Source organism: Prionailurus viverrinus, chromosome E2 (genome assembly GCF_022837055.1).
Source record: "Prionailurus viverrinus isolate Anna chromosome E2, UM_Priviv_1.0, whole genome shotgun sequence".
NCBI classification, from domain to species: Eukaryota; Metazoa; Chordata; class Mammalia; order Carnivora; family Felidae; genus Prionailurus; species Prionailurus viverrinus.
The window spans coordinates 51,885,292-51,905,635 of record NC_062575.1 but is presented as its reverse complement, the minus strand read 5'-3'; the positions used below and the strand labels follow the sequence as shown (position 1 = coordinate 51,905,635).

At 55.6% G+C, this 20,344-nt stretch overlaps 2 protein-coding genes across 4 annotated transcripts; both read left to right on the top strand.

Moving 5' to 3' along the window:
• The first annotated feature begins 1,505 nt into the window (after window positions 1-1,505).
• Window positions 1,506-1,922, top strand: NANOS2 (nanos C2HC-type zinc finger 2). The gene has a single exon (XM_047834681.1). The coding sequence runs from the start codon at window positions 1,506-1,508 to the stop codon at window positions 1,920-1,922; it is 417 nt and encodes a 138-aa protein (XP_047690637.1).
• Window positions 1,923-5,380: 3,458 nt separating this feature from the next.
• MYPOP (Myb related transcription factor, partner of profilin) lies at window positions 5,381-20,343 on the top strand. 3 transcript variants are annotated; one of them, XM_047834819.1, is made up of 3 exons: window positions 5,381-5,392; window positions 12,688-14,037; window positions 19,015-20,343. In XM_047834819.1, the coding sequence occupies exons 2-3, from the start codon at window positions 13,338-13,340 to the stop codon at window positions 19,722-19,724; spliced, it is 1,410 nt and encodes a 469-aa protein (XP_047690775.1). In that variant the 5' UTR covers window positions 5,381-5,392; window positions 12,688-13,337; the 3' UTR covers window positions 19,725-20,343. The 3 variants fall into 3 exon arrangements, with proteins under 3 accessions (XP_047690775.1, XP_047690778.1, XP_047690777.1); XM_047834822.1 differs by lacking the exon at window positions 5,381-5,392 and adding an exon at window positions 12,500-12,581 and having other exon boundaries at window positions 13,486-14,037; XM_047834821.1 differs by lacking the exon at window positions 5,381-5,392 and having other exon boundaries at window positions 12,695-12,743; window positions 13,486-14,037.
• The last annotated feature ends 1 nt before the right edge of the window (window position 20,344 follows it).

Below are 20,344 nucleotides of genomic sequence, written 5' to 3'. Positions count from 1 at the left end.
CTCCAGTCACTCTTCCAATCGCTGTGACAAACCCAAAGAGCCCCCAACCATTTCCAAAACATCTCCTAAAAGCGATCCATAGTCCGATGGCTTCTAGCCACCCCTGCACGCTGGGCTGGCTTATCTTGGGATACTCGCTCTGTCCCTATCCCTCTTGCTGTCCCCAAATTTTAGGCTTCCATAGCTTGCGTTCCTCTTTCTGGAAGATTCTTCTCTGTGGTTTCAGCTTCTAGGTCACTTCCCTCAGCCCCGCCTCCCTTGGAGCACCCTTGCTATATGCAAGCGGGTATTTGGGGTCTATGGTTTTCTCATTTGCTGACTGTCCCCCCAGTGGACTGGCAGCTCGTGAAACGGGCACTAGGTAGCCGTCACTGCTGAGTTTCCAGCATCCAAAACAAGGAGCCTCGGTGACTCTGCACTGAGTGGTCAAGGCAACAAATGGAGATGGTTAGTGGAGGAAGAATTCCCCGAGGTGACGCGGACAGGTGGCAAAGGCTTTTCTTGGCCCCCAAGTTCAGGTAGGATTTGTGACAACGCACAGGGCCATGACAGGGCATTCTAAGTAAGGCTGTGCCATGCCAAGGTCCTCTGCTGCTTCTAAGACCAATTCCCAGTCTTTCTAGAGTCACATGGGGCGTGAATTCCAGTTATGCGATTTCCCTACTGTGTGACCTTGAGTACCTCCCTTAACCTCTCTGAGCCCCCTATCCTCCTCTATAAAATGCAAGTGATAACCACCTCCTTGAGTGGTTATGAGGCTCAAAACCTGTTTATAGATGTCACTTATAAAACACTGTGGTGTGCACTCAAAAAACATGTATTGAATATATGCTTCCCAGGTCCAGACGTGATGCAAAAATTAGCTTTTAACCCAAAAGAGCTAGGAGGAGGGCTTGCTTTGGGGTCCCTGGGTTAGAGCCCCAGCTCGGTCACTTGCATGCTCTGTGACTCTGGGCCGGTGAGTGTCCCCCTCTGAGCTTCAGGTAACTCATCTATCACAGGCGGCCCATAACCGCAGTGAGAAGGAGATCAGATCGCGCAGGGAACTGTGCAGCATAGCGTGTGGTCCGTGGTAAGGGGCGGTTATTATAATCAGGAACGGGTCTGGAGTAAATGGAGGACCCCGGCCCGGGAGTAAAGGAGGAGGGGGGTGAGAGGGGCATTTGTGGACATGGAGCTTTATTGAATGGATAGAGAAACTGAGGCCAGGGGAAAGGAAGGGCCTTTCTGGAAGTCTCGAAGCACCCTGGAGGCAGAGCAAGGACCAGAGACCAGGGAAAGGGCCTCCTTCCTGATCTCTGTGGGGGATTACAGTCAGATGGAGTCGTGGGTAAGGAGTGGGCCCTTTAAATCCTAAGCTCCACCTTTGCTTAGAAGGGGTCTTTGGGGGAGTATAAAAGGGGGTGCAGTTCCTCTCTGCTCCGTAAAAGCACCTGCTTCTCCTTCCCCCTGGTCCCCACGGCCCTGGCCTCTCTCTAGCCACGCGTCACCTCTGCCAGAGAGCCATGCAGCTGCCTCCCTTCGACATGTGGAAGGACTACTTCAACCTGAGCCAGGTGGTGTTGGCACTGATCCAGAGTGGGGGGCAGAGGCCAGAGGCCCCAGGGCCCGGGGAGCCGAGACCTGGGCCCCCGCTGGAGCAGCCTCAGGGTCCGGGAGGGCCCGGGGCCAGTGGAGGCCTGGCCACCTTGTGCAATTTCTGCAAGCACAATGGGGAATCGCGTCACGTCTACTCGTCACACCAGCTGAAGACCCCAGACGGCGTGGTGATGTGCCCCATCCTGCGGCATTACGTGTGTCCCCTGTGCGGGGCCACCGGCGGCCAGGCACACACGCTCAAGTACTGCCCACTCAACGGTGGCCAGCAGTCTCTCTACCGCCGCAGCGGGCGCAACTCGGCCGGCCGCAAGGTCAAGCGCTGAGGACTGTGAGGTGCCCGCCCCCCAACCCCTCCTGGTTCAGTTCCTGCCAAGTCCCTGGACCCTCCCCCTGACTCCCCCCGCCCTCTGGAACTCCTGGCCCCCCAGAAGTACATCCTTGCTGGATCTTGAAACAACAGAGGCTGTTAGGGGGCCAAGCCAGCCCTGCCCCTGGGACCTCTCCGCCACGGGGGTTCTGTCCTGGGGGTGTCTGTGGATTCTTGGTGCGGCAGGACCGCTGCCCCTTGGGACCGCACGGCCTCGTGGCCCTTTGTGCGCCACCGTTCATGGATCTTTACTCCTCCTGGGGCTGTTGGTGACGCTAGCCCTGCCCCCCTCGACTTCTCAGCCCTCTGGTTCCATTCCTCGTGGGTTCTTGCATCCATGGACCTAGGGGACACCGTGTGCTCTCCCAGGCCAGCCCTCAGAATCTGGAGAGAGTGAACAAGACTGGTTTGGACACTCCCCCCCCCCCCCCGCAAGAACTTTCCAGATGGGATTCTGACTCGAGACCAGCCTTGTCCACCTTCTTCAGCCACCTGTAGAGCCACCGGTGCCTCATGGACCTCCCTGGACTGTTCCTTCCCTGGCCCAGCAGCCCATCCATCATCAGGAGCTGGGGGAGGGAGGGGACACAGGGGGGCACCCTGTCTTCGAAGGCTTATCTGGGAGTGGAGAGCCTTGTGGTGTGCTGACACCTTTCACCACCCCCCCCCCCCACCTTCTTGTTCATTCCATTTCACAGCACTCAACCCCCACCTGCAAATCACCAATGGGTGTTTTCCCCCAGCCCGAGGGCGTCTCTCCACTGCCTCCCACCCTTCAAATCCTGCTAGTTTGCTAAAGGTCTTTTTTTTTCTCCTGTTTTTTTTTCATCCTCCAACACTTAAGTCAACAAGCTCCCCAAGAAGCATGGGGTTTTAGTGCCCAGAAGGGAAAGGCAGGTGCCTAGATTTTATGTTAGGGGCGAAGTAAAGAAAGAGCCCAGGTCAGATTTTAAGTTGCGTGGTTTTTGGCTTCTGGCTGGGGCCCTGGGGGGTTGAGCTCTGGCGAATAAAGAGCGTTTCTGGTTGTCTTTGAAATCACGGTTTGTCTTCTCACTGGAGGCTGGGGGAGGGAACCACGTCTGCCCCCAACGCAGGGAGGAAGAGCAGGAGGGGGTCCTGGGTGTCCTCCCCCATGTCCTCTGACACAGGTCACCTATGGACTAGTCCCCACGTCCTGGCCTCCACCTTAACCCCAGATTCCCTTTCTTCGTCCTTCCTGGGGCTCTGTCCAGGGGTCCCTCTCCCGCCCCTCTAAACCACGAGTCTAAAAGGACCAACTTTGATGGTAGCTCTTAAACTTTGGGCTCCCAGACCCCCTTCGGAGAGGTGACAGAAAGTATGGTCCCTGCCCCATAGAAAGGCACGTAGGCACAAAACATTGCCTGTAACATCAGGTCTCCTTTTATTCCACACGTTCACAGATATTTTATTGATCACTTGCTTTGTGCCAGGCACCTTTCTAGGGGGTGTAGCAGTAAGCAACGGCAGACAACACTCCTGCCCTCATGCACCTGACCTTCTGGGGGGGGGGGTGCACTGACGATTAATCAACAAATATCTCATGAAATGTCAGTGGATGATGAGCGCTCCGCTGGGAAAGAAGGCAGGGGAAGGGAGAGACTGTTTCCTACAGGGCGGTCAGGAAAGGCTTCTCCGTGAAAGTGACATCTGAGCAAAACCCAAATGAAGGGGCGCCTGGGGGGCTCCGCCGGTTAAGCGTCCGACTTCAGCTCAGGTCATGATCTCACGGTTCACAGGTTCGAGCCCCCGCTGCGCAGAGCCCTCTTCCGATCCTCTGTCCCCCTCGCTCTCCGCCCCTTCCCCGCTTGCATGCGCGCGCGCGCGCGCGCGCTCTCTCTCTCTCTCTCTCTCTCTCTCAAAAACAAACATTACCTGAGCTGAAGTCGGACCCTTCACCAACCGAGCCACCCAGGCACCCCTGCCCCCCCCCCCATTTGTATTCTGCATGTATCTGTGTCTGGACATAATCTACTCTAGTCCCATTGACGGCTGATTTCTTCCCTCATTGAACCTTCCCCATTTTTATCTTGTTACATTGTCTTAGCTTAATTTTAGTTGGGTTTTCTCCTCCATGCATTTAAAATTTTTTTTCAACGTTTTTTATTTATTTTTGGGAGAGAGAGAGACAGAGCATGAACGGGGGAGGGGCAGAGAGAGAGGGAGACACAGAATCGGAAACAGGCTCCAGGCTCTGAGCCATCAGCCCAGAGCCCGACGCGGGGCTCGAACTCCCGGACCGCGAGATCGTGACCTGGCTGAAATCGGACGCTTAACCGACTGCGCCACCCAGGCGCCCCTTTCCTCCATGCATTTAAATGATTCCCAACCGGTTCCCAGACGTCGGCTATGATTCCGGGGAGTTACGCTGAAAACCGAATGTGTTCCTTTCCACCCGGGGGCCCGGCAGAATGGCTCCCACAAAGAAGGGTAGCGAGAAGGGCCCTTCTGCCATCAAGGAGGTGGGGTCCAGAGAACACAGCAACATTCACAAGCGCATTCATGGAGTGGGTTTCAAGAAGGGAGCCCCTCTGGCCCTCGAGGAGATCTGGACATTCGCCACGAGGGAGATGGAAGCTCCAGATGGGAGCTTTGACGCGAAGGCTCAACAAAGCTGTCTGGGCCAAAGGAAGAAGGAACGTTCCATCGTGTATCCGTGTGTGGCTGTCCAGAATACACCGCGAGGATGAAGATTCACCAGACCAGCTCTCTACGTTGGTTACCTATGCACCTGTCACCGCTCACAAAAAATCTCCAGACAGTTAATGTGGAGGAGAATTAGTCGCTGATTGTCAAATAAAGGTATAAAACTGAAAAAAAAAATTAAAAATAACAAAAAATTGAAAATAATAATAATTAAAGAAAAGATATTTGGGTTTTAAAAAAAAAATTTTTAACGTTTTATTTATTTTTCAGACAGGGAGAAACAGCATGAACAGGGGAGGGTCAGAGAGAGAGGGAGACACAGAATCGGAAACAGGCTCCAGGCTCTGAGCTGTCAGCACAGAGCTCGACGCGGGGCTCGAACTCACGGACCGAGAGATCATGACCTGAGCCGAAGTCGGACGCTTAACCGACTGAGCCACCCAGGCGCCCCTAAAGAAAAGATATTTGTAAAAAAAAAAAAAAAAAAAAAAAAAAAGTCAAGGGAGCAACGTACCTTGACCTCCATCTTCCAGCACCTCACCCCTGTAGGGCCCCGTGCACCTCTGCGGGTACAGCCTCGTCGTGATCTCCACACCAGATTTAGACCCAGCTCCCTACTTAGCCCAGACTCTCAATGAGTCACGGCATCCTGGCTGCCTCCCCTAGATGTCCAGGGGAAGGGGACGGCTGGGTGACACGCGGGTGTCCGGGGCAAGTCCCGGTTGGAGGTAATGGGGTCAGTGAGGACATGATGAGTATAAGGTGCTCCAAGGGTGTTACGGGTTGAGTTTTGTCCCCACCCCCACCCCCAAAAAAGATGTGTTGACGTCCTAACCCTCAGCATTTCAGAATGTGACCTTCTCTGGAAACGCACGGTCGTCAGAGATGTAATGGGTTCAGATGAGGTCCTACTGGAGTAGGGTGGGGGGCCTTAATCCAACATGACCGGTGTCCTTATAAGAGGAAAGAGGGGCGCCTGGCTGGCTCAGTCCGCAGAGCATGCAACTCTTGATCTCGGGGTTGTGAGTTCGAGCCCCAGGTTGGGTGTTAGAGATTGCTTAAAAGATCAAATAGAATTTTAGAAAGGAAAAGGAAAGAGAGGTGCACACAGGGAGGACAGAGGCGGAGATTGGAGTAGTCCTGTCACAAGCCAAGGAAGGACCCGGGGCTGCCGGAAGCTCCAAGAGGCGAGGAAGGATCCTCCCCAGAGACTGCGGCACTACCGACAGCGTGGCTTCAGGATTTCTAGCTTCCAGAACTTGGAGAATACATTTGTGTTGTTTTAGGCCACCCAGTTAGTGGTATTGTTACGGGTGCCCTCGAAAACTGAGGCGTCCCTAAGAAACGAATACACCGGGCATCCAGGGGAGGCATCCAGAATGTTCTTGGTGCCAGGGGTTGAGAGGGGAGCTGGGTCTAAATCAGCTCTCACGAGAAGGCTGGAGACAGGGAGCCATGGACGGCAGCGAGGCATACAGAGCTCCGCAGGTGTGGGTACATTGAGGCAGGCTCAAGAGGCCTGGCATCCCCCAGCACCTCCCCCGTCCCCCATGAACACAGAGACAAGGCAGCTGGGCAGATGCACAAACACCCAAGGCAGCCCCCTGGGCTCAGAGCAGGCAGACAAGGGGCAGGGTGGGCTGGGAGAGCATCTGGAAAGTTCTGCTCAGGGGCCTTGTGCGCCCACTCTGTGCCTGCTAGAGCACAGCAGAGGAGGAGACAAGAGGCTGCACTCTATGCAGAAATGCAAATGCTTAGAAGTGACCCCCCCCCCCCCAGCACCACGCTGGGCTTAGGAGGGGCGGTTCTACACCCACTTAGAGCCAGGGAAGGAAAGTCAGGTGCACCCAAGATGGTTCTAGAACCCCACAGAGTTCCCATTGCCCCCTGAAGCGTACAAGCCTCAGGCCGAATTCCCTGAACCTCAGTTTCCCGCTGTGCGCATGGGTGCCTACCATTTTGGGGGTCTCGGAAATTGAATTTGTGCCCCGGTGGAGGTCCAGGGGTCCCCCGGTGAGGTGTGACTATAGGTTAAAGCCGATTTTTTGTTTTGGGGGGCGGGCAGGAGAAGCAGAGAGAGAGGGAACGAGAGAGAATCCCAAGCAGGCTCTGCACGCCCAGCACAGAGCCGGACGCGGGGCTCGAACTCACGACCCGTGAGATCATGACCTGAGCCGAAGTCAAGAGTTGGAGGCTTGACCAGTTGAGCCCCCGGGGCGCCCCTCTACCAGCCATTCTGACAAACACAAACCTTCCTCCCAGACCCCACGCTCATCAGGTACCACTGCCCACGAAATACCCACGCGGATGTCCCATCGTGTCCAAAACGGACATCCTGTCAGCTCTACCCCCCACCATCTGACCATCTTCCCCCCGGCCCACTGTTCCCTGATCCCCACCACAACCTCTCACCAGGACTAACGCAGTCACCTCCTCGCTAGTGTCCCCGCTTCCACTCTTGACTTCTAGAGTCCACTTCAAACCCCAACAAGAGTGACCCCGTTCCTCCTCAGCTCAGAGTCCTCCTGTGGCCTCTGTCTCACTAAGTAGAGGCCAGAGTCCTGGCCTCTCTCTCTCTCTCTCTGACCTCTTCTCCCCTGCCCCATGTTGTTATTGTTGTTTGTTTATTTTGAAAGAGCGAGAGAGAGCACGAGTTGGAGAGCGGCCGAGAAGGAGGGAGAGAGACAGAATCCCAAGCAGGCTCCATGCTCAGTGTGGAGCCCAGTGAGGGGCTCGAACTCACAAACCGTGAGATCATGACCTGAGCCGAGATCGAGTCGGGCGCTTAACTGACCGAGCCACCCAGGGGCCCCGCTCCTGATCTTTCTTACCCTGTTCTATGCCTCTTTCCTCCTCAACACCGACCAGCATCTAACAGGGTTTACCACTTACTTATTGATGACGTCTGTGGTTAAGATGGTCAGTTTGATGTATCCCCTTGATGAGGCTATAGTCCCCAGTTATTGAAACGCTAATCCTGGTGTTGCCACGAAGGCATTTGGTCGATGCGATTAAAGTCTATATTCAGTTCACTTTAAGTAAGGAAGATTATCCTGGATAATCGGGGTGGGCCTGATCCAATTAGTTGAAAGGTTTAGAGAGCAGAAACTTCCTCTCTCGAATTCAGTGCCTTTCACTTTTTTACTACAAACCACAATGAGAAATTCATTTCACGTCTTTTTTTTTTTAATGTTTATTTATTTTTGAGACAGAGAGACACAGAGCATGAACGGGAGAGGGTCAGAGAGAGGGAGACACAGAATCGGAAGCAGGCTCCGGGCTCCGAGCTGTCAGCACAGAGCCCGACGCGGGGCTTGAACTCACGAACCGTGAGATCATGACCTGAGCTGAAATCAAGAGTCAGACACTCAACAACTGAGCCACCCAGGTGCCCCAAAATTCATTTCACATCCTTTTTTTTAATGTTTGTTTATTTTTTGAGAGAGTGTGAGCAGGGGAGGGGCAGAGAGAGAGGGAGACATAGAATCCAAAGGAGGCTCCAGGCTCTGAGCTGTCAGCACAGAGCCTGACGTGGGGCTCGAACCCATGAACTGCGGGATCATGACCTGAGCCAAAGTTGGATGCTCAACTGACTGAGCCACCCAGGCGCCCCCCGAGATGTGTCTTAAGAACGTCTGAAAATATCTAACAAACCAGAGTTTCTCCAAGCAATACTTACCCGACACAGCACATTCGGATATTTGGTTTCTTCAGTGCTTGTGGCAACCCATTACATATTTTTCAGGATCCACAGTTTAGAAAACATGCCTTAGAAAGGCTTCCCTGGGGTGCCTGGGTGGCTCAGTCAGTTGAGCGGCCGACTACTGGTTTGGGCTCAGGTCATGATCTCGCAGTTTGTGAGTTCGAGCCCCGAATCGAACTCCACGCTCACAGCTTGGAGCCTGCTTTGGAACTTCTGTCTCCTTCTCTCTGTCCCTCCCCGACTCATGCTCCTGCTCTCTCTCTCTCTCTCTCAAAAATAAATAAATGTTTAAGAAGGAAAGAAAGAGAGAGGAAGGAAGGAAGGAAGGAAGAAGGAAGGAAGGAAGGAAGGAAGGAAGGAAGGAAGATAAAGAAAAGCTTCTCTGTTCAGCCAGCATCCCAGGGCCCTGGCTCTCTGACCTCCTACACCCACACCTACAGACCTCTATCCGCCTCACCTCTGCCCATGGTTCCTTGTCTCCGGCCTTCTCATGAGCTCCAGACCTGATGTGGATCCACAGCCCCCCCAACCCACTCTTCTCTGGTTCCACCAGCATCCTGGATGCCTCCTCTCGATGGCCGGCGTGTTAGCTTTCCCAGCGCTGCCATAACAAAGTACCACGAACCAGTGACTTAAAACGAAAGGTATTCTCCTAGTTCTGGAAGCTGGAGACCCGAAATCGAGCTGGTGGCAGTGCCGCAGTCCCTCCGAAGACGCTAGGGGAGGATCCTTCCTCGCCTCTTCCTCCGGCCTCCTTGCTTCCTTCCTTGCCTCTTGGAGTTTCTGGAAGCCCCCGGCCTGCCTTGGCTTGTGGTAGGATCACTCCCATCTCTGCCTCTGTCTTCCCTCCGTGCGTCTCTTTCCTCTTCGTATAAGGACATCGGTCATGTTGGATTAAGGGTCCCTCCTACTCAAGCATGGCCTTATCTCAGCTAATTACATCTCCAATGACCCTATTTCCAAAGAAGGTCTCATTCTGAAGTCATGGGGCGGTTAGGACGTCCACGTATCTTTCTGGGGGGACAAAGTGGAGTGCCTTACAACCACCTTGTCCTGACTGACTCCACACCCCCGACAGGAACCTGGAGCAGAGGACCGGCTGTCACCTAGAGGGCTCCCTTCCCCTCCCCAGACTGACAGTCACACCCCCTGTGCATGCTGCCTCTCAAATGTCTCCCAATTCATTTCTACCCTTCCCACCGTCCCCTGCCTAGTCTCCTCCACCTCTCTTCCTAGCTCCCTCCTGCCCCTGCCCCAGATTTCTCTGTTGAGTCTAGCCAATAGTCTTCCTCCTTCCCATAAGAGCGGGGGAGAGGGGTGTCTTTCTAAAGCACAAATCAGACCCTGTCCTTTTTCGCTCAGAGCCTGCACTGAAGTTCCTTAATGTTGCCCACAAGGCCTGGTGTGGGCTGGCCCTGAGCTCTGGGCCTCATGGGGCCCGTGGCGGGACCTCCTATAAACCCAGCCCTGGCGAAAGTCAACTTGTTACTCACTGTGCACCTGCACCCGCTCAGAGAAGTGCGACCCGAGAAAAATTCATCTCACTTCAACCTCATAGCCGATAACCTCCAAAGATTGGGTCTATGTGTCTACATTTCCCTGGCCACTCACTCACTATTTCAATGCTTTTCTCCTTTGTTGTCCCTAACCTCGGAGCCTCCCTCTCACCTCAGACCCTGCTTCCTACTCTACTGAGACAACCCAAGGAACAGAAGAGAAAATTCACATGGCCCTGACATCACATCCTGCCTCCTGCCTGCCTCTGTGCCCTCCCCCTCCCACTGTTTTCTGTAGATGACCAGCTCGCGCCCCTTGGACCACTCTCGACTTGCGCCCGCCCTGCCTAGTCAAGGCTCCAGCCACTCTCCCCTCCCTCCTCTGCACCATTAATCTCCCCTCTTGTGATTCATCCTGAATTGGGACACACCATACTTTTACAACTAGCGTCTTAAATAAACCTCTGGAGATCCCATGCCCCCTTCCAGATATACCCCTTTGCTGTGCTAGAAAGGATCATCTACACTGGTTCTCCCCAAACCCTCTCAACAAACACACAAGCAAACCCTCTCTTGAACCCATCCAATCAGACCACTGCCCCCACCGCATCACCAAAGTTGCCCTCTTCGAGATTACTAATGACTTCCAGATTGCTGGTCCCAATGGTCAGCTCTCAGGCTTATGGGCCTTGGGCTCTAGGCAGCATTTGGCATCGATTCCTTCCTTTGTCTTTGATTGACGCCCTTCGCTTGGCCTCCCGGACAGCAGACAGCCCTGGGTCTCCTCTCATTTTAATGATTCTTCAACCTCCTTTGCTGGTGTCAGCCCTCCACCACTGGAGTGCCCCCACCTCAGGCCGGGGGCTTCCGTCTACAGCTGTTCCCTCTCCAACCTCTCCCATTCTTGGGGATTTCGATTCATGTAGTCGCTGACAACGCCTACATTTATATCTCATGACCCAACCGCTCCCCTGACGTCCAGTCTCAAACATTCCAACTGCCTACCCCACATCTGTCCTCGGTTGGGTAAAGGCCACCTCAAGTTTGGGGAAACTTGAACTCTTGATCCACTTGAATCCCTGCCCGTCTTCCCTTCTGGTAGCTCCAGACTTCCTGATGCTCAGACCAAAGACGATGGAGTCACCCTCAACTCCCCTCTTTCTCTCGCTTCCTGTGCCCAGTTCTACTGCCCCCCCCCTCCCCGCCTACCCCTCTGGCGGGAACCCCCACCCCCTCGCTCCTGAACCACCTGTCTCCTCAATTCACTGGGCACCCAGCTTCCACTCTTGCTTCTAAACTCCATTCCTCCCCGCCGCGGAGGAAGCCTATTAAAACCAGAGCCAGACCAGGTCTTTCCTCTGCTCGGGGCCCTTCTGTGACTCTCACTTGGGTAAAGGCTGAAGGAAGTCCCTTACAGGGCTCGGTAAAGCCTGCACGTTCCTGGATCACCTCCTTCGCGTGTCTACTCACATGTCCCCTTCTCAGGTAGGTCTCCCTTGCCAACTTATTTTAAAGTCACAGACACATACAGGCACCATACTCCCCAACTCTGTTCCGACGTCTGTGTTTTCCCCGTAATATTCATCACCTCCTCACGTAGGTATCATATTTGCATACTGTTTCTCCCAACTAAAATGTGATTTTAGCGTTTATTTTATTTTTTTTACGTTTATTTATTTTTTTGTGAGACAGACAGCGAGCGGGGGAGGGGCAGAGAGAGAGGGAGGCAGACACAGAATCTGAAGCAGGCTCCAGGCTCTGAGCTGTCAGCACAGACCCGGACGCGGGGCTCCAGCCCACGAACCATGAGATCATGCATGACCTGCTTAACCGACTGAGCCACCCTGGTGCTCAGATTTTTTGTCTTTTGTATTCGCTGCACTGGGAACCGCGTAGGTGCTCAATAACTATTTGTTGAATAGGTGAACGAAACGCTGTCTGTTGGATGACCTTGAGGACTCCTGCAAAGATGCAAATCAAATTTCTCAGCCCGACTTGACTCCATCACCCTTTCTTCCAGCTCATCCAACCCGTGTTCTAGATTAATTGCTGCCTCCGCGCATTTGCTTGAAGCCGTACCTGCGCCAGGATCACCCTCCCTACGCGCCGAACTCTCCCTCTAAATTCTCTCTCCCCGCGCCATGACGTCATTGTGTGGACAGGGGCCCCCCAGGCACCGTTGGAAGGTTGACGGGTTGCCATGGTTACTGCACCGCCTGGGGTGGAATATCCCCAGGGTGCCCCGCCCCCGTGGGTACGAGTTGGCTGGCAGATCCAGGGCAGCCCCGCGCCGGGGCAGGTACGAGTGGGCGGCAATCCGGTTTCCTTACGCCCCCACCCCGCCCACACCGTTGTCACGGAAACGCAGCGCATCCCTTTAGCGCCGTCTCCCTCCCCTTTCTCCTAGAGAAGGGGACCCCAGCACAGCAAGAGGGCTGGGTTCGGCTGGAAGACTGGCCGAAAAGCGAGGACGCAGCTTGTGCTCAGCGCTCTCTCGCTCCATCATTTCTCCCACTTCCTCCAAGGATTGCCACGCCTGCGCAGGGACGCAGCCCCGGGATACCAAAGCTAACTAGGAGCGAGGGGCACGCATGCGTGGACAGAGTTCCGCGCGAATGCTCTTGTGGCCTCAAGAAGCTAGGGGAACGGACGCAGCGCTAATGTTGCGCCTGCGCAGCTAAGCCCCCACGCGAGGAGGGCGGTGGAAGGCAATTCTGCGCTTGCGCCGTGGGAGGGGCGTGAAACTCTAGCGGTAAGGGCGTTGGGGGCTGACTGGTGCTGGGTGCGCCTGCGCCATGGCTCTTGGGGCGGACGGGGGCGGGGCCCAGAGGGGGACGAGAGAGGAGGGGGGAGGGAAGAGGCCGCAGAAGCCCGAGCCTTGACCGACGGGCAGGCGGGGGCTGCGGCGGCGCCGGTGAGTGACCCGCGGCCCGACTCGGTCCCCACCCTCCACGACCCTCACTCTTCATGGAGTCCCCCATCGCCTCCGTTGTCCCCTCTTACTCCCGGACCCCTTTACCCCCAGAGATCCTCTTAATTCCTGGCAATCCCCAGAGCCCCCACAATCCCCGCAGACCCTAATCCCTAGTATTTGATAGTCCCAGCTTCTCCACTGTCCCAGGAGCCCCCAACTCCCCATTCTACCTGGACATCCCTTCTGAGGACCCCATCTCGTACCGTTCTTACAGACGTCCTATTGCCCCGGAGCCCCCAGAGCGCTCCTCTGCTCCAGATCCCCCCTTCTTGCTGCGTCTCTCCTTCAGCATCTCCTTACCCCCATGCTTCTTCGACCCCGAGACACCCCCATTCTCCCTCCATTTCGCTTTCTCCCATGCCCCCATTCTCCTCTAACTCCTGCAGACACCCCCTCTTCTTTCGCCTTTCCTCATTTCTCTCCACCCCTCCAGACCCTCCCCCAATTTCCATCAACTCCTCGGCGTGGCACTTTGCGCCGCGCGAGGCACAAGAGGAGCGCTCAGCGGGTGTCAGCTATTATTAGGCGCTCTGAATGTCCCCCGTGGCCCGTCGCCCCCGGCCACTCTCCGCCCCAACCCCTGGCCCCGGGGGCATTGGAGGCGGTGTCTGGGCGGCCGGGGTGGGGCTGGCGGCGCGCGGACGCCGAGCCCCCGCCAGCGCCGTGCGCCCTGTGCCCGCAGCGCCGGCGCCCCCCCATGCGCCAGGCGGCCGGACGGCGGCGTCGGGGGGCGCCATGGCCTCGGCGGCGGCGGGCGAAGCGGAAGAGACCACCCGGCTGCGCAAGCCGCGCTTTTCGTTTGAGGAGAACCAGATCCTGATCCGTGAGGTGCGCGCCCACTACCCACAGCTCTACGGCGCTCAGAGCCGTCGGGTGAGCGTGGCCGAGCGGCGGCGTGTGTGGGACGGCATCGCCGCCAAGATCAACGGCATCACCAGCTGGAAGCGCACTGGCCAAGAGGTGCAGAAGCGCTGGAATGACTTCAAGCGCCGCACCAAGGAGAAGCTGGCCCGCGTGCCGCACTCCACGCAGGGCGCCGGGCCTGCCGCCGAGGACGCCTTCTCGGCGGAGGAGGAGACCATTTTTGCCATCCTGGGGCCGGGAGTGGCGGCACCGGGAGCTGGTGCGGGAGCCGAGCAGCCCTCGGCGGCCGCTTCCTCACAGCCGTCAGCCGCAAGTGCGGGCACCCAACGCTACGTCTTGTCCGAGGACCGCAGGGAAGACCGACGGGCAGGTGAGTTCCTTCGGTGTCACCTTAGCCAGAGCAAGACAGTCGCGAACTCAGCTGTTTGCTCGGCACGGTTCCCCGGCTCTTTACGTGGCTTGCCCAAAGTCCCACAGCCCATGACTGTCAGCGTCATGAACGGAACCTAGAAGGCCTGGCTCCAGAGTCCACACCTGGGATTATCAGCACAGGGAGGATTTCATTAAACGTAATGTAGGGTAGTGACCAATGGAGGCTGACCGGGCTCCAGTCGTGACTTTGTCACTCAGCTGTGTCACTCTGGGTCCGTTATCGCAGGTCAGTTTCCACATCTGTAGAATGGGGATTTAAAAAAAAAAAAAAAAAGCCCCCACCTCAAAAGCATGCTGTGAAGATTGAACGAGTTAATATGCGTGAATTGCTGAGTACAGCGCTTCCTGAACCTTCCTCGTTCGCTCTTGATAGGATTACCAATGCTGCGAGGTATGAACTGTTTTGCCATTTTATGTATCAAAGCCTTGGAGAGGTTTGGTAACTTTCCCAAGGTCATGCCATGCATAGAGGAAGTGTGGAGAGCAGAGCACAAAGACATCCCACTTGGCCTTGACTCTGGCTTCGTATTTCTTCTACAGCTATTTCCCCAGCACCTCCCCTGTACTGGGCAGTGTTGGGGACACTGCGGTGAGGGAGACATCTCCAGCCCTGCCCTCCTGGGCCTGAGTTTGGGAGTCCCGAGGGGGCACCAAATCCAGGCTGGAGGTCAAAGAAGGCTTCCTGGAGGAGGGGACATCAGAAAAGCAGAGTGAGAATGAAGAGCTGAGGATGTGTTGCTGGTAGAAGAAACAGCATGTAGAGTGGCTTTGAGACAAGAAAGCTCAGCCAGTTTAGGAACCGAGAAGTTTCCAAGTTAGAGGAAGGGGAAAGAAGAAAGATTGAAGAAATGTTTTGAGATGAGGTCAGAGAGGTCAGCAGAGGCCAGACAGTGAAGAATTTTATCCGGAATGCCATACGGAGTCACTGAAGGGTGTTTTGAGAAAGGGACGGAGGTGGATATGATCAAACAAGTTCAGGGTCATGTGGTTCAGAGAGTTTCATTCATCCACCCAAGGTCACCCAGAAACTAAGTAGTAGAATTGGGACTCAAATGCAGGTTGTGTCCAACTCACAATGCATGCACTTAACTTAACCACTGGGCTAGATTGTCTGGCAATAACAACAACAATTAATATTGACTGAGAGTTAATGGGTATGCCAGAATTAGATCACACGCAGTTTGTAAGTGAAGGTCAGAACTTTGGACTTTATCTTCAGGGCATTTGGGAGGCGTGAAAGTGTCTTAAGCAGGGGAGAGAGAGACACGATCACGTGGGACCCCTGTTCTCCACATGAATCTCAAACCTCATTGTTTCTGTCTGTGAAACGGCCACACTGAACCAGAGCAGAGACGGCAACCATTTTCTCGAGAGTCGTACAACTGTGTTCTTCCTGCATTAATTCAACAAATATTTATCGAGCACCTATTCTGAGGGAGGCGCTGTGGCAGATGCGGGGAATACCGTGGAGAAAAAGCCACCTTCCCTTTTCTTACGGAGCCAGCATTCCAGTTATTGGAGAAAGACACGAACAAGCAACCCCAAAACAGGTCACATACCAGGAGGTGATAAGAACTAAGAAGAAAAATAAAGCATGTTAAAAGGATAGGGAGTTGGGGTGCCTGGGTGGCTCGGTCCGGTTAAGCGTCCAAATCTTGATTTCCGTTCAGGTCGTGATCTCACGGTTCGCAGGTTCGAGCCCCAGGCTGGCCTCCCCGCTGACAGTGCAAAAGCCTACTTGCAAGTCCGTGTCTCCCTCATTCCCTGCCCCTCCCCCGCTAGCACTGTCTCCCTCAAAAATAAATAAACGTTAAACACACGAAAGAGGACAGTAAGTGATAGAAGGGAGTTGCTCTAGATAGTGTAGTCAAGGAGGGCTTCTCTGAGAAGGTGGAATTTGAGCAGAGACCTGAATAGAGAAATTGCAGCAAGTAGATAATCTGATAGAACAGCACTTGAGCCAGCGGAAGCAGTATATGCAAAGGCCCGGAGGCAGGAACGTGCTTAAAGCATCCTTGATTAGAACCTCACGCAAATTACCCACTGCGTCAAATTCATAAAAGACGCACAGGCTTTGATTGAAAGACTGGAACGGGGCCTGGGGCGGCCTGAGGTGTCTGTGTTGACACTAGAGGAGAGCTCAGGATAATTTATCTCTGACCTAATATTTGAAAACAAAAAAACAAACAGTCACAGCATTGAAGATGCACTGTGCCTGGGGTGATTCAGTTAATCCCTGTGATGGCCCTCAGGGAGAGGTTCTGTTATTGGGTCACTTGGTCCTTTGCCTGCTTACACGCGCGCGCCCACACACACACACACACACATACACACACCTATTTTACAGGTGGGGAAACGGAGGCCCAGAGGTTGCAAATAAATGATTTTACATGTAGCAGTGGCCCTTCCGTGACCCCTGTGGGCACGACGTGTGGGCCATTTTCTATTCTATTGTTCAGTAGGCTAGAAGAACAGTATTCCAGAGTGGCAACAATCCTCACACCCCTCATGAGGGGGACTTACCACTCTTGAGCCCTCAAATGCCTCTTCTCGCATTCACCAGCACGGTGAGGTCTCTCTGGGCCTCAGGTCTCTGCATCTGTAAAATGGGATGATAATGGCAGCACGTACGCCTTCCCCTCCACCCCCGCCCCCAGGAGAATGGCTGAGAGGACTCACTGAGATAACGTAGGAGGAAAGCATAGCCGCTTCGCCCAGGGCCTGGCCAGGAAAGTGTCCAACAAGTGTTAGCTCTGGTTATCATCTCTCTCCGTGCCTCCCCCACCTCCTCTGCCTGCCTGGTCCAGGGAGGCTGGACCCCCAGCATTGAAGGCTGGAGGGGATTGGCTGTTTCTGCAACAGGAGAGCAGGGAGATCCGATCTGGCCTAGGAGCAGGAAGCAGGCTTCTCTGAGGAAGGACTATCTGAACTGGCCAAGAGGCCATGCAAGGGGGATACTCTTAATAGAGGGAACCTCACGCACACTCTCCCTGAGGCAAGGAAGAGGGACCGAAAGGGGTAAGGGCTAGGGCTTTGTAGCCTTAGGGGCTGGACTGTCCCCTGTGGGTGCTGGGGAGCTGTGGGAGGGTTGCAGCAAGGACCTGGGGCCTGGGGCCCCGATCCGTGCTGACTCCTTGGAAGCCACAGTTCTTTTTTCATTAAAGAAAACATTTTGTGCTGGACATTGTTCTAGGAGCTGGGTAAACAGCAGTGAACAAAACAAAGCCCTGCCTGATGGAGCTGACATCAGGAGGAGACAGACAACAAACAGAGCGACCCCATGCCAGGTGGAGATAAGTGCTAATAAAAGAAATCAGGTAGGGTTAGGAGAGAGAAGAGGGCAGAGCCGGGAAATGCTGTCGACAGAAGGTCAAGGAAGATCTTCCCAAGGAGGCCGCATTTGAGCAGAGGAGCTGAGAGCGAGGGAGCCAGGCAGGTGTCTGGGGAAAGATCTTTCCAGGCCAAGGAACAGCAAATGCAAAGGCCCCGAGGCAGGAGCAGGCGTATTGTGTGTGTGGACCAACAAGAAGGCCAGTGTGGCTGGAGCCTAGCGAGTGAGACAGAGAAGGGAAGGGGTAGACTACGATGAGGTCAGGGAGGCACTGGAGCAAATTGTGCGGAGCCTTGAGAGCCTCAGGGACTTTGCTTTTAGTCTGAGACGTGAGAGCCCCAGGAAGCTTTTGAGCGGAGAAAGACAACATCTGACTTGTATTTGTTAAACACCTTTGTCGAGTTACAATTCCCATACCATACCGTACTGCCACCCCTTTAAAGAGGACAGGGCGGTAGCTTTTAGCATCCTCCTGGAGTTGTGCAACCATCGCCACTATCAATCTTAGAACATTTTCGTCACCGGAAAAAGAAACCCCGCATCTCTCAGCCATCACCCCCACCTGGCCCCCCCAGCTCCGCCCAGCCCCAGGCAACCACTAATCTACTTTCTGTCTCTGGTAGATTTGCCTGTTTGGGCATTTCCTATACATGGATCCTCCGATGTGTGGTCCTCTGTGGGTAGCGTAACTGACACGTATATTGTTTGGACCTCTGAGACTTTGGAGGAGGCCGGCGACTGACCCAGTCGAGGAAGCAGTTGCAAAAGTCCCAAGCGGGAAATGCGGGTGGTTGGACGAGGAGGGGCTTGTGGAGGTGGATGGAAGCGGGACGTTGAAATAGTTTGAAGGCAGAGCCAGTGACCATTGTACATGGACAGTGTCTTGGGCGAGAAACAGAGTGAAAGTTGTGGCCCCCCCGCCGCCGCCCCCCCCCCCCCCCCAGCGGCTGGAAGGATGGGGCTGTCATCAGCAGTGATGGGGGGTGGCGGAGCCTGGAGCGGGATGTGAGAGGGTCAGGAGCTCAGCTCCAGGCAGGAGAGTGTGAGGCAATACTAGACCATCGAGGGGCTGTGTGGCCGGTACAGAAACGGAGCAGAGGTTTCAGGCAGGGCCCGGAAATCTGAAAGCCTCTGTATGCAGACTCTGTCCAAGTTCATGAGCGTGAGTGAAGTCTCAGGTGACAGGAGACGCGTGCGGAAACCCAACAGGCTTGGGGTTGAGGGTTGAACTGGTACAGACCACAGCTGAGGGAGAAATCCCACCACCCGGCCAGAGAGAGCCCGCGGAGGCGTGTGGTGGGGGGAGCGTTCAGATAGTTGGAGGAGCCTTCTAGAATGTTGGTTCCGCCTGGCTCCAGCAGGGGACCTCCAGGACCCTGTATCCACCAAGGCTGGCATCAGCCACCAGGTGGTCATTCGCTATATTGTTTTTCTCCCCTGTGTTCTCCTCCAAGGCACCATCCGGCTTGGGTTTTGAAAACATGGCTCTGGGGCCAGGGTGGGTGGGAGGTGGCAAGGGGAAATCGAGGCACATGGTGAGGGGAGGGGGGTCACGTCACCTTACCTACATCTCTCTCTCCACAGATACACCAGCCCACAGCAAGGGGGGCTCCAGCAGCCCCGAGCAGTGGGCCCGGCCCTCCTGCAGCCCCCAGGAAGGGGGCTGCCCGCCACCCAAGGAGCGTGAGTCCCCGCCCCCTCCGGCCCTGCAGACAGTGCAGCTGCCGCGCCTGGCCTTGTCTCCTCCGCCCCCGGCCCCTCCACCGCCACCACCCCAGCCGCCTCAGCAGGTCCACGTGGCACCCTCGTCCCCCAGCCCACCACCTCCTCCACTGCCACCACCCACGCCCTCGGCCCCGGACCCCTCCCTGGACTTCCTGCGGGCCCAGCAGGAGACGGCCAACGCCATCCGGGAGCTGGCTGGCACCCTTCAGCAGGGACTGGCCAAACTGAGCGAGGCCCTCAGCGCCCTACTGCCCCTTCTGCCCGGAACCGCCGTCGACAGGCTGCCCCCGCCTCTGCCCCCACCCCCGCCCCCGCCCCCACCCCCCAGGCCCCTCTTGCCCCCGCCTACCCCGAAAGCGGAGATCACCCCAGAGCCAGTGTCCGTGGTGGCTGCTGTGGTGGACGGAGCGGTGGTAGCAGCCAGGGGGGTGATCATCGCCCCTAGGAGCGAGGAGGCGGGGGCCCCCCGGCCTCCCCCGGCTCCCCTTCCTCCCCACGACTCACCCCCACACAAGAGGAGGAAAGGTTTCCCTACACGGAAGAGGCGGGGGCGTTGGAAATCTCCCTGAAATCTGCTGTTGGGTTCGAGCTCCTTCTGCCTGTACCTCCTCCCCACCCCCACCCCCAGCTTAGCCCAGTGGAGGAGGGCAACGCACCTTCCCCATCTCGGCTGCACCCTGGCTCCCTGCTGTGGGGGGCGCGAGCACCCCACTCCCTATACTAGTTAGTGCCTGATTCTCAGGGGGGCTTGTTGATGGGTCCCCCACCCCCTTCTCCAGTACAGCGCTGTCTGCCTGGCTGCTTCCCTGAACCCTAACTTCTAAGCCATCAATTTTACGTTATTTATTACTGCCCTTTGTGGGTTGCGGAGAGAACCTCTCGGGTCTGCACATGCGCCCCCCTTCCCTAACAGCTCCTGGTCTTGACTTGAAGAGAATTGACCCGTAGGGGCCTCCTCACCTCCCCAATCCAGACTTTGGAGGGGGTGGGAGTCGCAAGACAAATCAGAATATGGATGACAAAGGATATAGCAGTCTGTACCCTAGGGAGAGGGGGGCAGAGTTCTCACTGGGGAGATACAGGTTGGGCCCTCTGCCTCCCATTGCTGTCTCTGACTTCCAGAGCTCAACCCCCTCATTTCTCCCCAGTGGTGACAAGATATGAATAAACTTATTTTTAATACAATTAC